An 11,744-nucleotide genomic window follows, 5' to 3' on the forward strand; every position below is an offset into this window, starting at 1 on the left:
TGGAAAGTGATGTTTACCTAGTTTAGTAAGGGTTAATTTTAATATTTATATTAATGAATGATTAATCATTTTCATTTGTACTGTGAAGGAGATGATGTGTGGATTAAAAAATCACTACTGTAGCCAGGAGTATATGTGTCCTGTATATGTACACAGTGTATATATAAGCTGTGTATACGTGTATATATATATATATATATATATATATATATATATATATATATATATATATATATATTATATATATATATATATATATATATATATATATATATATATATATATATATATATATATATATATATATATATATATATATATATACAATAATGTTGTACATTCCATATGCATATATAGTATATACGGAAGTTATATGTGTACTTACAAATGTTTGTGCTTGTAAAAGTATGTTATATATATATGTGTACATATATGTATATAAATGTATATATGTATTAATATTGAATATAGATGACAACAGAGAAGCCACAGAGCATGGTAGAGGTTTAAGTGTCAGTGTCGTTATTGGTGAATGGGTAGACGTGCTGTTAAAGCTCTTCTGTGTTGGTGCATAAAGCAACTAGCACTGTGTAAATTTTAGGCAGAAGGGTTTCATCCATTATTCAACTGTTTTTAGTAAGGAATTTGGTTTGTTTACATATACAGTTGGATACATGAAATCTTGGCACACCTCGCTACGAAGAATCCTACTTCGTGGCAAGTAACTAAATATAGCGTAGTAAGTGTGTTCCTGGGTGAACTTCTCAAAATGAGGTAAACCAAGTAGTCTTGTATCCAGCTGTACATAAACACATATGTAAAGGAGTTTAAAATAAACAAAATTTATTTATATACACTGTATTTTACAAAAAAAAGGGATTTATAAAGTTCGAAATACATAAAATACAGCGGAAGAGTCAGCGAATCTCGGCTGTATCATTTTGGCAGTAGATGAAATTTCATAGATAGAATTGATCAGATTAGATAGAAACGATAAGACTGCTATATCCGTAGGATACAATTTGAAATAGATAAGAGTTGATCCAATTGAGAGTTGGAAAATGTTTCTAAACGTTATCTTCGGAGAATATCCTCAAAATCGACATTTTTTGAGGCAATCTCTGAAGTATTTTTCTGCCAAGCAATGACTAGTTGGCTACTCTTGGTGAGACGGCTTTACCATCCGTGACCGTATCCTCCACCGAATCCACCACCGAATCCACCACCGTGTCCACCGCCGTATCCTCCGTGGTGGACTGGAACATGGACTGGAACGTGGACTGGAATGTAGTGGACGGGCTGGAAGGAATGTCCGCCTCCGAATCCTCCCTTCTTGCCGAACTTCTTGAACTTCTTGAAGGGTTCGGGATCAGCCACAGGGCTGGCGGAGGTGGTGGTGAAGATGGCGGAGACCGCCAAGAGGAGGGCGAGAACCAAGGAAGCCTGGAATGCAAAAAGACAAATATGTTATAATCTAAATTGTTTTATCTATCTGTTTACGAAGGCACCGTCCCCAAATTTTGAGGGGTACCTGACATAAAAAAATTAACAAAAGGGGACTTCTAATCTCGGCTCCTCCCAGCCTGACGAGGGATTCACCTGAGTTTGGTTGATACTGCTAGGGTGCCACAGCCCACCCTCTCTTATCAAATAATACTGGTGGATTAATGCCTAACAATTTTATGTGTCTTATTTACCAACGCACCTTCCCCAAATTTTTAAGGGTACCTGACATAAAGTAGGAACAAAAGGGGACTTTTCCTGCTCCTCCCAGCCTGATGAGGGATTCACCCGAGTTTGGTTGATATGGCTAGCGTGCCACAGCCCACCCTCTCTCATCAATCAATACTGGTTGATTAATGCCTAACAATTTTATCTATCTTATTTACCAAGGCACCTTCCCCAAATTTTAAGGGTTACCTGACAAAAAAATTAACAAAATGGGACTTTTAATCTCGGCTCCTCCCAGCCTGACGAGGGATTCACCTGAATGTGGTGGATACTGCTAGGATGCCACAGCCCACCCTCTCTTATCAATTAATACTGATGGATTAATACCTAACAATTTTATCTATCTTATTTACCAAGGCACCTTCCAAAATTTTGAGGGGTACCTGACATAAAATAGGAACAAAAAGGGGACTTTTTCCGCTCCTTCCAGCCTGATGAGGGATTCATCCAAGTTTGGTTTGTACTGATTGAGTGCCACAGCCCACCCTCCCTTATCAATTAATACTGATGGATTAATACCTAACAATTTTATCAATCTTATTTACCAAGGCACCTTCCCCAAATTTTGAGGGGTACCTGACATAAAAGAATGAATAAAAGGGAACTTCTAATCTCGGCTCCTCCCAGCCTGACGAGGGATTCACCTGAGTTTGGTTGATACTGCTAGGGTGCCACAGCCCACCCTCTCTTATCAATTAATACTGGTGGATTAATGCCTAACAATTTTATCTATCTTATTTACCAAGGCACCTTCCCCAAATTTTGAGGGGTACCTGACATAGAAAAAAATTAACAAAAGGGGACTTCTAATCTCGGCTCCTCCCAGCCTGACGAGGGATTCACCCGAGTTTGGTTGGTAATGCTAGTGTGCCACAGCCCACCCCCTCTTATATATTAATACTGATGGATTAATGCCTAACAATTTTATCTCATTTACCAAGGCACCTTCCCCAAATTTTGAGGAGTACCTCCCATGAAATAGGAACAAAAGGGAAATTTTTCCGCTCCTCCCAGCCTGATGAGATATTCATCCAAGTTTGGTTTGTACTGCTTGAGTGCTACAGCCCATGTAGAAAAATATGTATTTTTCTTTTAATTTTACTAGATATTAAAGAAAAAAATATACATTATCACTACGGCATCAGTATTAAAGTACTTTACCTCTGTAATTACTTAATTAGTCAATTCTAAAGTTAACGTAAATTTTATAAATAGCTTTTCTCGCCTAATTCTTTTAAATGGTTACTGCCGTAAACAAACCACCAATTTTAATGCTGAAAATGTTTTCTTGGTTTACTGAGTGACGGAGAACCGCATAGTACCTGTCAAGAAGAGTATCTGTCAAGAACTTGAACAGCAGCAGTCGACTGTAGAAGTTCCAGTCATACTTACAGTGGATTAATCTTTGAAGTTATTTAGTGAACTATGGATCTTATTATTTGCATCACGATCATGTGTCGCAGAAATATGGAATAATTCTTTCAAAATACCATTGGACCCGGACCTGCCAAAGGAGAACCCGCCTACCTATCTCCTAAATTACACTATAAACAAGGTAAGAGAAAAGCTATTTTTTCTTTGTTTTAAACTGTCCAGATCTTGATTTTTATTCCTGCAGCTTTAATCGATGCTTGTGTGATAAGTGTTATTACTTATATTTACCCAAATTATACGTACCTTACCTATACTTACATTACATACTTATTTATACTTATAGTTACTTTGTTTGTAGTTCATTAATCAATTTACTATTTAAGTGTATTGAATTCTGATTGATCTTATTATTATTTTGACGGTTTGTTTACTGGGATAGAAATATACTTTACATTTTACTTGTTTATTTTTGGGCTGTTATTTCATTGGGGTAGTTGTGTCCGATTCTGTTCATACCTGAAATCTTAAGATTTCCTCTTGTTCACTATTTCAGATGTGTGTATACTTTCGGATTCATTTCATTGGCCTCCGGATGATGCAGCCCAAGTACTCACTTTCTATCCTTATGGTTCACGTCAAGTGTTTGTCATTCAGAAGTTTATTTTTGGTTCGAGTATATACATTACAATTAAATTCATTGTAACTTATACTTTATTATTTACTATACCCTATATTAACTTATAAATTTAATGAGTTACCTTTTCATTAAATCTGTATAAAAACCTCATTTTTATACATGGCGACCGTGACAGGATCTGGAAGTTGAGTGGGTGGCTGTGTTTCCCGGAGGTAGGTTTAGGGTCCATGGTAATAATTTACATAAAAATTCCTTTAAGTTATTTTTTGTGATTACTGTTTATACACTTCTGCTTGTATTAGTACTGCTATTTATTGTTTTACTGTGGTCTGTTGTTATTGTTACTTATATATTAGTCAAGATGACTGAATTGAAGAGATTAATAACTTCTCGGAAGTTTGTAAGAAAGTCTGTTACGGAGTCTTTTAATCAACGTGATCAGTTCATCTTACTTGAAGCTTCAGATAAGCTAGCACTTGAGTCTAAGTTGACTGACAACATGGCACGTTTGAAGGATTTGGATCTTCAAATACAGGGTATTAAATGGAGTTCTGAAGAAAACGAAAGTGAACTAATGGAAGAATTGGAGGCCTGTGAAAATTATCAAGACAAACTACGTTCGTCTTTATTTAAGCTCCAATCGCCTGTACCGACTACACCATCACCCCCTACTCCAGCTCTTCCCCTTTTGAAGAGACCAACAGCTCCTTTACCTCGATACTCTGGTCAAGAGAACGAAGACCTAACTAAATTTTTATCTCAGTTTGAGGCAGTTATCAACAGGTATGAATACTCTGACTACGAAAAGCTTTTACTCCTAAAGCAGCAGATAACTGGAAGAGCCTTGGTTTTGATAGATTCCTTGGAGTCTCATAACCAAGGATATAGTAAAGCAAAGGAGCTCTTAGAAAAGGCACTTGCTTCTCCAGACGTTCAGAAATTCAGCACCATCAAGCAGCTATCTGAGCTAAACTTGGACAAATGTGATGACCCATTTGAATATGTATCCAAAGTCAAAGGTATAATAGAGAATGTCCGTAAGTTGAATATTTCTATTGATTATATTTTGCAATACTTTGTATGGACAGGTTTGAATGAAAAGTTCAGGGAATTACTGATAAATATAACTAACCATACATGGCCTTCAATTGAAGAGATTAGTGATAATTTCTTCACTGCCTGCACAAGATACAGTCACCATAAGAAGAAAGTGAAAGTAACAGATCATTCTGTGGATATGGCAATAAATGTGAACTTCACACCAGAGGGAACTAGTGGAGCTACTGCAAAATGTTATCCATGCTCCTTGTGTAGCACAGTCCAAGAAAAGGCTAGCCATAACATCAGAGATTGTACGAACTTTATTTCTCCTGTTTCCAAAGTCGAGAAATTGAAGAGTATCGATGGGTGTACTAGATGTGGCCTGGCATCACATTCTACTGAAAAGTGCAGATACAAATTTAGATATCGGTGTGCAAATTGCAAAGGTTTTCATTGGAATTACTTGTGCACTCATCCAGGGGAAAATCAATCCAATGACATTAGTCAAAAGAATCTGGACCTTAACAAGAAAAAATTCCATGAAAAAAACAAGGACAAGAAAGACCCAAAGGCTAAAAATCCTACGGAAAGATCCCAGAATAACATTACTACTATTACAGAGGCTTTGAAGAACTCAAGTGAGGGAGATACGATTCTTCCAACCTTCACGTGTAACATAAGTGGTTCCAATGTGCGTTGTATGAAAGACAGTGGATGTCAATCCAATTTTATATCTGAAGAGTTGGCAAGCAGATTGAATCTACCAGTCATACGAGAGTGTGTTAAACTTACTGTGAATGGTATCAATGTCCCTAGAAGTTATGACACCAAAATTGTTGAGGTGGAAATGAAATTTGACAGGGATACAAGAGTCATTTATGCATTGTGCCTTCCAAATATAAATATTACTTTGAATCTTCCCAAGTTGAACAGAGTTGTGAATGGATTTCTGTCAAAAGGATATAAATTGGCAGATACAAGACTTTTGGATGGTTCAGAAGATATTTCTGATATTCAGCTTATTTTGGGATCAAAATCCAGCTATTGCATACCTGAGACTGAAATTGTATTCGGAGAGAAATCTATATATTCAAGAACTCCTCATGGTGTAGTGTTAAAGGGAGCAACCGAGACTATTTTACATGATCTGCCTTATTTACCATATGCCCCTGAAGTCTCGTCGTCTTCCTACATTTCGATAACTAATAGAACCCCAGACTACCTGCCTTCAGAAGAAGCTAAGTTTTATCAAACCTCTAATATAGATTTTGGTAAAATCGAGATTAGAAATGAATCATTTGTTTTGGAAGGAGAGGATGATGAAGTCAGTGGGTTAGTTGATATTGAAAAGGATGTACTTGATTCTGTTTGTGACGAAGCATTGTGTAGAGAGACTTCAATATACTCTGAAACTGTTGAAATCCATACTCAGTTGGTCAATTACGTTTTAGAGAAAACTACAAGGAATAGTGAAGGGAGGCTGGTAATGCCATTACTCTGGAACCCTAGAGTTTCTCACCTTTTGGGACATAACTTCAATATATCAGAGAAAATACTGTCAGGCTTGCAAAGAAAATTTCAAGGAAATTTAGATGATAAACTGAAGCAGATAAATGTGGTATTTAAAGCGCAAGCAGATGCTGGTATAATTGAGAGAATTGAAAATCTTGATAAATTCAAGAAGGAGCATCCAGAGTCCAGTTTCATGCCTTTTATGGGCATTTTTAAGCCTGATCGTGAGACCACAAAATGTAGGGTTGTGTTCCTATCCAATTTGAGTGACAAAGGAAGTATGAATCACAATCAAACTATGCATGCAGGTCCCACATTAAATCAGAAACTCTCCACTTCCATTATCAATTTGAGGTTCGGAAGCAAATTATGTTGCTTTGATATAAAGAAGGCATTCAACAATATAGGTCTTGAGGAAGTCGACCAAAATCGCCTTTGTTTTTTATGGTTTAGAAATCTTGAAGATGGAGATTTTTCAATTATTGGCTATAAGAATAGTAGACTTCCTTTTGGACTTAGATGTTCACCTGCATTATTAATGCTTGGGTTATACAAGATATTGATACTGGATTCTACCAATGATTCTTTTCAATTGATGAAACTCAAGAGAACCATTTATCAGTTGTCTTATATGGACAACTGTGCATTTACGGCAGAAACGTCTGAGTGTTTGTTGTGGATGTATACAATGTTGGAGGATATTTTCAGTCCTTATAAGTTTTCACTTCAGCAGTTTTTATCAAATGACATGTCATTACAAAAAAAAATTGACAAAATTCAGGAAACAGAGGCTCCGACAAAAAGTAAACTGCTGGGACTTGAGTGGGATCGAATGAGTGATACCTTGTCTACAAAACCCATACAACTGGATATAAATTCATCAACAAAAAGACAAGTTTTATCTACTATAGCTTCACAGTTCGATCTTCTTAATTTCAATGGACCTATACTGAATCGAGCCAGATTGTTTCTACACAGATTGCAGTGTAGACCAGAACTAGATTGGGATGAAAAGCTTACTGCTCCTTTGATCAATGAATGGAAGAATATCTGCAAGCAGGCCAATTCTGCACCTTCTGTAGAGTTCCCACGGAATTTTGGTGCTCGTACTGACAAATATAAATTGGTTGGGTTTGCTGATAGTAGTAAGGTTCTGTTTGGCGCTGCAGTGTATCTGTATAACATAAGTACAAATAAGATCTACTTTATTTTAGCAAGAAATAAACTGGTGAGTAAACAATTGGAGTCAAAATCCATACCAAGCTTGGAATTACAAGCTCTTGCTTTAACTGTAGAAACTGTAAAGGATTTGAAGAATGAACTTTCAGGATTTGGTTGCATTGATCCTATTGAGATAGTTGGATGCGAGGTCTATTCTGACAGTTTGGTGGTACTGACCTGGCTGCAGTCTTACGCCTTGAAACTTGACAAACTACAAAAAAAGCAACCCTTTATACTCAATAGATTAGAGTATATCAATAAGCTGTGTGAGGATTCTTGTATGAAATTTTCTTTTGTGTCTGGAGAAGATAATCCAGCAGACTGCATCACCAGACCTTTATCCTTTAGGCAGCTAATGAAAACAAACTATATAACTGGTCCTAAGTTCATTACAGAGAGCGAAAGCAATGTGATCTGTAGTGACAGGACATTGTCTTTCATCATACCTGGATTATTTGAATCAAAACAAGTGCATAAAGTGGAAACAAATTGTGGTAGTGCTTGTTCACCTCCGAATGTGGGCTCGGAACATCTTTTCCCTTTTAATAGGGTTTCTAGTTTTGAGAAGGCCGTGAGAGTGCATGCGGTGGTGCTCAGGTTCTGCAGCATTTTGAAATCTAGGTTTAAAAGCAAACATCCAGCTCTAGATCATTTTGAAGTTGAAGATGAAGGTTTTAACTTTTATGATGAGGCTTGTAGGCAGATTATAATCAGGGATCAACATATTCACTTCCCAGATGTCTTTGATTATTTTCACTCAAAACAGAAGCAGTTGAAGAATCTGCCTAACATTGTTGCACAGTTGAACTTGTTTCTTGATTCGGATGGCATGGTGAGGGTAAAAAGTAAATGCCGAAGATTGAAGGAAGTCCAACATCTTAACAAGTTCAACTATCCTTTACTACTATCGAAGGACAGTATGTTGGTTCCTCTGATTATAAGGGAATTGCACGTGAAGCTCTCACATGCTGGTTGTTATCCTTTGTTGGCGGAACTTAGAAGAAACTTTTGGATTACCCATATATACTCGACTGTGAAGAAAGTTCTGTCAAACTGCATTACTTGTAAGAGATTAAATGAGAGGGTAATCAAATTAAATCAAAGTCATTACCCAGAGTTTAGGATTAATCCTGAAAACATACCGTACAGACAGATTTTCATTGATCATATGGGTCCATTTAAAATAAAGAATGATCAAGGAAATACTGTCAAGGTATGGTTGTTATGTATTACATGTCTATGGTCTCGGGCTATTAACTTGAAAATTTGTATGGATTTAACTTCAGAGGAATTTATTAGAGCATTACAACTTCATACATATGAATTTGGCATTCCCTCCTTATGTCTGTCTGATTTGGGATCGCAATTCGTTGCTGGTGCAAATCAGGTCTTTAGTTTCTTGAGCGATTACGAGACAAATGCATATTTACAGGAACATGGAATTAAATCCTTTAAATTTGAGCAATATTACAAAGGATGTAATCAACTCGGCTCGTTAGTAGAGTCTTGTGTGAAATTAACCAAGCGCTTATTATTTGGAGCAATGCGCAATAACATTCTTCCCCTTCGGGATTTTGATTTTATTGTTCACAAAACTATACATCTGGTGAACAGAAGGCCAATTTCATTTAAAGAGTCTCTTAGGGACTCTTCAGGAGAGAGCATTCCAGAAATCATTACCCCAGAGATGTTGATTCATGGCAGAGAATTGGTTTCCATCAATATAATCCCTCAACTACAAGGCCCAACAGATGCCGATCCAGAATTCAATGCAGATCAGATTCCTTCATCATTACTGAAACTGCAAAATGTACGACATAATCTTATCAAAATATACAATGAAGAATTTGTTGGGAATCTGATATATCAAGCCGTAAATAAAAAAGACCGATACAAGCCCGTTCAACATAAAGAACTTAAAGTTGGAGATATAGTACTTTTGAAGGAACCCTTAGCTAAACCCTGTAATTATCCAATGGGACGCATTAAGGAAATTGTAAAAAATATAAACAATGAAGTTACGGCTGTGAAAGTCTTTAAAGGGAAAACTGGAGAAATATTAAAACGGCACTCTAGTTCTATAATTCCTCTTTTGTCAGTCCCAAACGATGATGAGAAGCAAGGTGTACCAGACACTAAGAATGTTCATATTGTATCATCACGTCCTAAAAGAAAAGCAGCTATACAGGGGGCTGCCAAAATTCACCAAATTTTGGCTGAATCTGATTAGGGATTTTTCATTACTGTTAATATTGTTTTATTTGGATTCCTTGGGTTGGTTTTTATTTTTGGGTAATTTTCGTGTAAATACATTTACATTACATACTTTTGATTTCATACTAAATCAAAATCTCTCCCCTGGAGTGTAGAAAAATATGTATTTTTCTTTTAATTTTACTAGATATTAAAGAAAAAAATATACATTATCACTACGGCATCAGTATTAAAGTACTTTACCTCTGTAATTACTTAATTAGTCAATTCTAAAGTTAACGTAAATTTTATAAATAGCTTTTCTCGCCTAATTCTTTTAAATGGTTACTGCCGTAAACAAACCACCAATTTTAATGCTGAAAATGTTTTCTTGGTTTACTGAGTGACGGAGAACCGCATAGTACCTGTCAAGAAGAGTATCTGTCAAGAACTTGAACAGCAGCAGTCGACTGTAGAAGTTCCAGTCATACTTACAGTGGATTAATCTTTGAAGTTATTTAGTGAACTATGGATCTTATTATTTGCATCACGATCATGTGTCGCAGAAATATGGAATAATTCTTTCAAAATACCATTGGACCCGGACCTGCCAAAGGAGAACCCGCCTACCTATCTCCTAAATTACACTATAAACAAGGTAAGAGAAAAGCTATTTTTTCTTTGTTTTAAACTGTCCAGATCTTGATTTTTATTCCTGCAGCTTTAATCGATGCTTGTGTGATAAGTGTTATTACTTATATTTACCCAAATTATACGTACCTTACCTATACTTACATTACATACTTATTTATACTTATAGTTACTTTGTTTGTAGTTCATTAATCAATTTACTATTTAAGTGTATTGAATTCTGATTGATCTTATTATTATTTTGACGGTTTGTTTACTGGGATAGAAATATACTTTACATTTTACTTGTTTATTTTTGGGCTGTTATTTCATTGGGGTAGTTGTGTCCGATTCTGTTCATACCTGAAATCTTAAGATTTCCTCTTGTTCACTATTTCAGATGTGTGTATACTTTCGGATTCATTTCATTGGCCTCCGGATGATGCAGCCCAAGTACTCACTTTCTATCCTTATGGTTCACGTCAAGTGTTTGTCATTCAGAAGTTTATTTTTGGTTCGAGTATATACATTACAATTAAATTCATTGTAACTTATACTTTATTATTTACTATACCCTATATTAACTTATAAATTTAATGAGTTACCTTTTCATTAAATCTGTATAAAAACCTCATTTTTATACAGCCCACCCTTCCTTGTTAATTCATACTGATGGATTAATGCCTAGCATTTTCTTAGATTTATCAGTTATGTTCAAACAGCTGAATAAATATGGAGAGAAGAGGTTTGGTGGAAGAGGATGCCTTTGATGGAAGGCATTGGAGAGGGCGCATCAGGCAACCGACCCCTTAATGTAAGGGATAACCATGGAAAATATAGGGAATTAAACTAGCTTCGATCTAAAAAAAGTCTTCAATAATAAGAAAAGTTTTTTCTTCATTTAAACAAAGTGTTTTCGTTTAATATTTGTTGGAAATGAGGTTAGCTTCGATCTAAGAAAAGTCGTCAATAATTAGAAAATCAGTGTTGTTCCTTATTTTTTTAAATCGAGAATCAAAGCAGCTCCATCAAAAACATTTCTATTTAGAACTTTAGATATAATGCCATGACACTGTTGAATCAGGTCATTCTAACTTCCAAGTTAACTAAAATTTAAAACTATAGCTAAAAATCCAAGAAGCAACTCCAATCCAATTTTTAAAGCAAATCTAAAAAATAAAAAAGTGAATTCAGTCATTCAGACTTCATAGTTATCTGCAAATCTAAAACTTTAGCTGAAAATCCAAGTAGCAATTTCAATCCAATCGTCAAAGTAATTCTGAAAAGTAACAACTTCAATCCAAACGTCAAAGTAATTCTGAAATCCAAGTAGCAATTTCAATCCAATCGTCAAAGTAATTCTGAAATCCAAGTAGCAGTTTCAATCTAATCCTTGAAGTAATTC

The 11,744-nt window shown here is 35.6% G+C and overlaps 1 protein-coding gene across 1 annotated transcript; it reads left to right on the forward strand.

Annotated features, from left to right (window-relative positions):
- Nucleotides 1-2,820: 2,820 nt before the first annotated feature.
- On the forward strand, nucleotides 2,821-9,015 carry LOC137638873 (uncharacterized). The gene is made up of 3 exons (XM_068371281.1): nucleotides 2,821-3,286; nucleotides 3,659-8,903; nucleotides 8,992-9,015. Exons 2-3 carry the CDS (start codon nucleotides 4,104-4,106, stop codon nucleotides 9,013-9,015), a joined length of 4,824 nt encoding a protein of 1,607 aa, XP_068227382.1. The 5' UTR covers nucleotides 2,821-3,286; nucleotides 3,659-4,103.
- Nucleotides 9,016-11,744: the final 2,729 nt, after the last annotated feature.

The sequence above is a fragment of the Palaemon carinicauda genome, chromosome 3, assembly GCF_036898095.1.
Source record: "Palaemon carinicauda isolate YSFRI2023 chromosome 3, ASM3689809v2, whole genome shotgun sequence".
Lineage (NCBI taxonomy): Eukaryota > Metazoa > Arthropoda > Malacostraca > Decapoda > Palaemonidae > Palaemon > Palaemon carinicauda.

Bases quoted from the DNA above. Each gene is read 5' to 3' on its own strand.
- LOC137638873 (XM_068371281.1), top strand. From the start codon at position 4,104: ATGACTGAATTGAAGAGATTAATAACTTCTCGGAAGTTTGTAAGAAAG. The intron at 8,904-8,991 runs GTCTTTAGTTTC...AATATTACAAAG, and splicing joins TCGTTGCTGGTGCAAATCAG to GATGTAATCAACTCGGCTCG.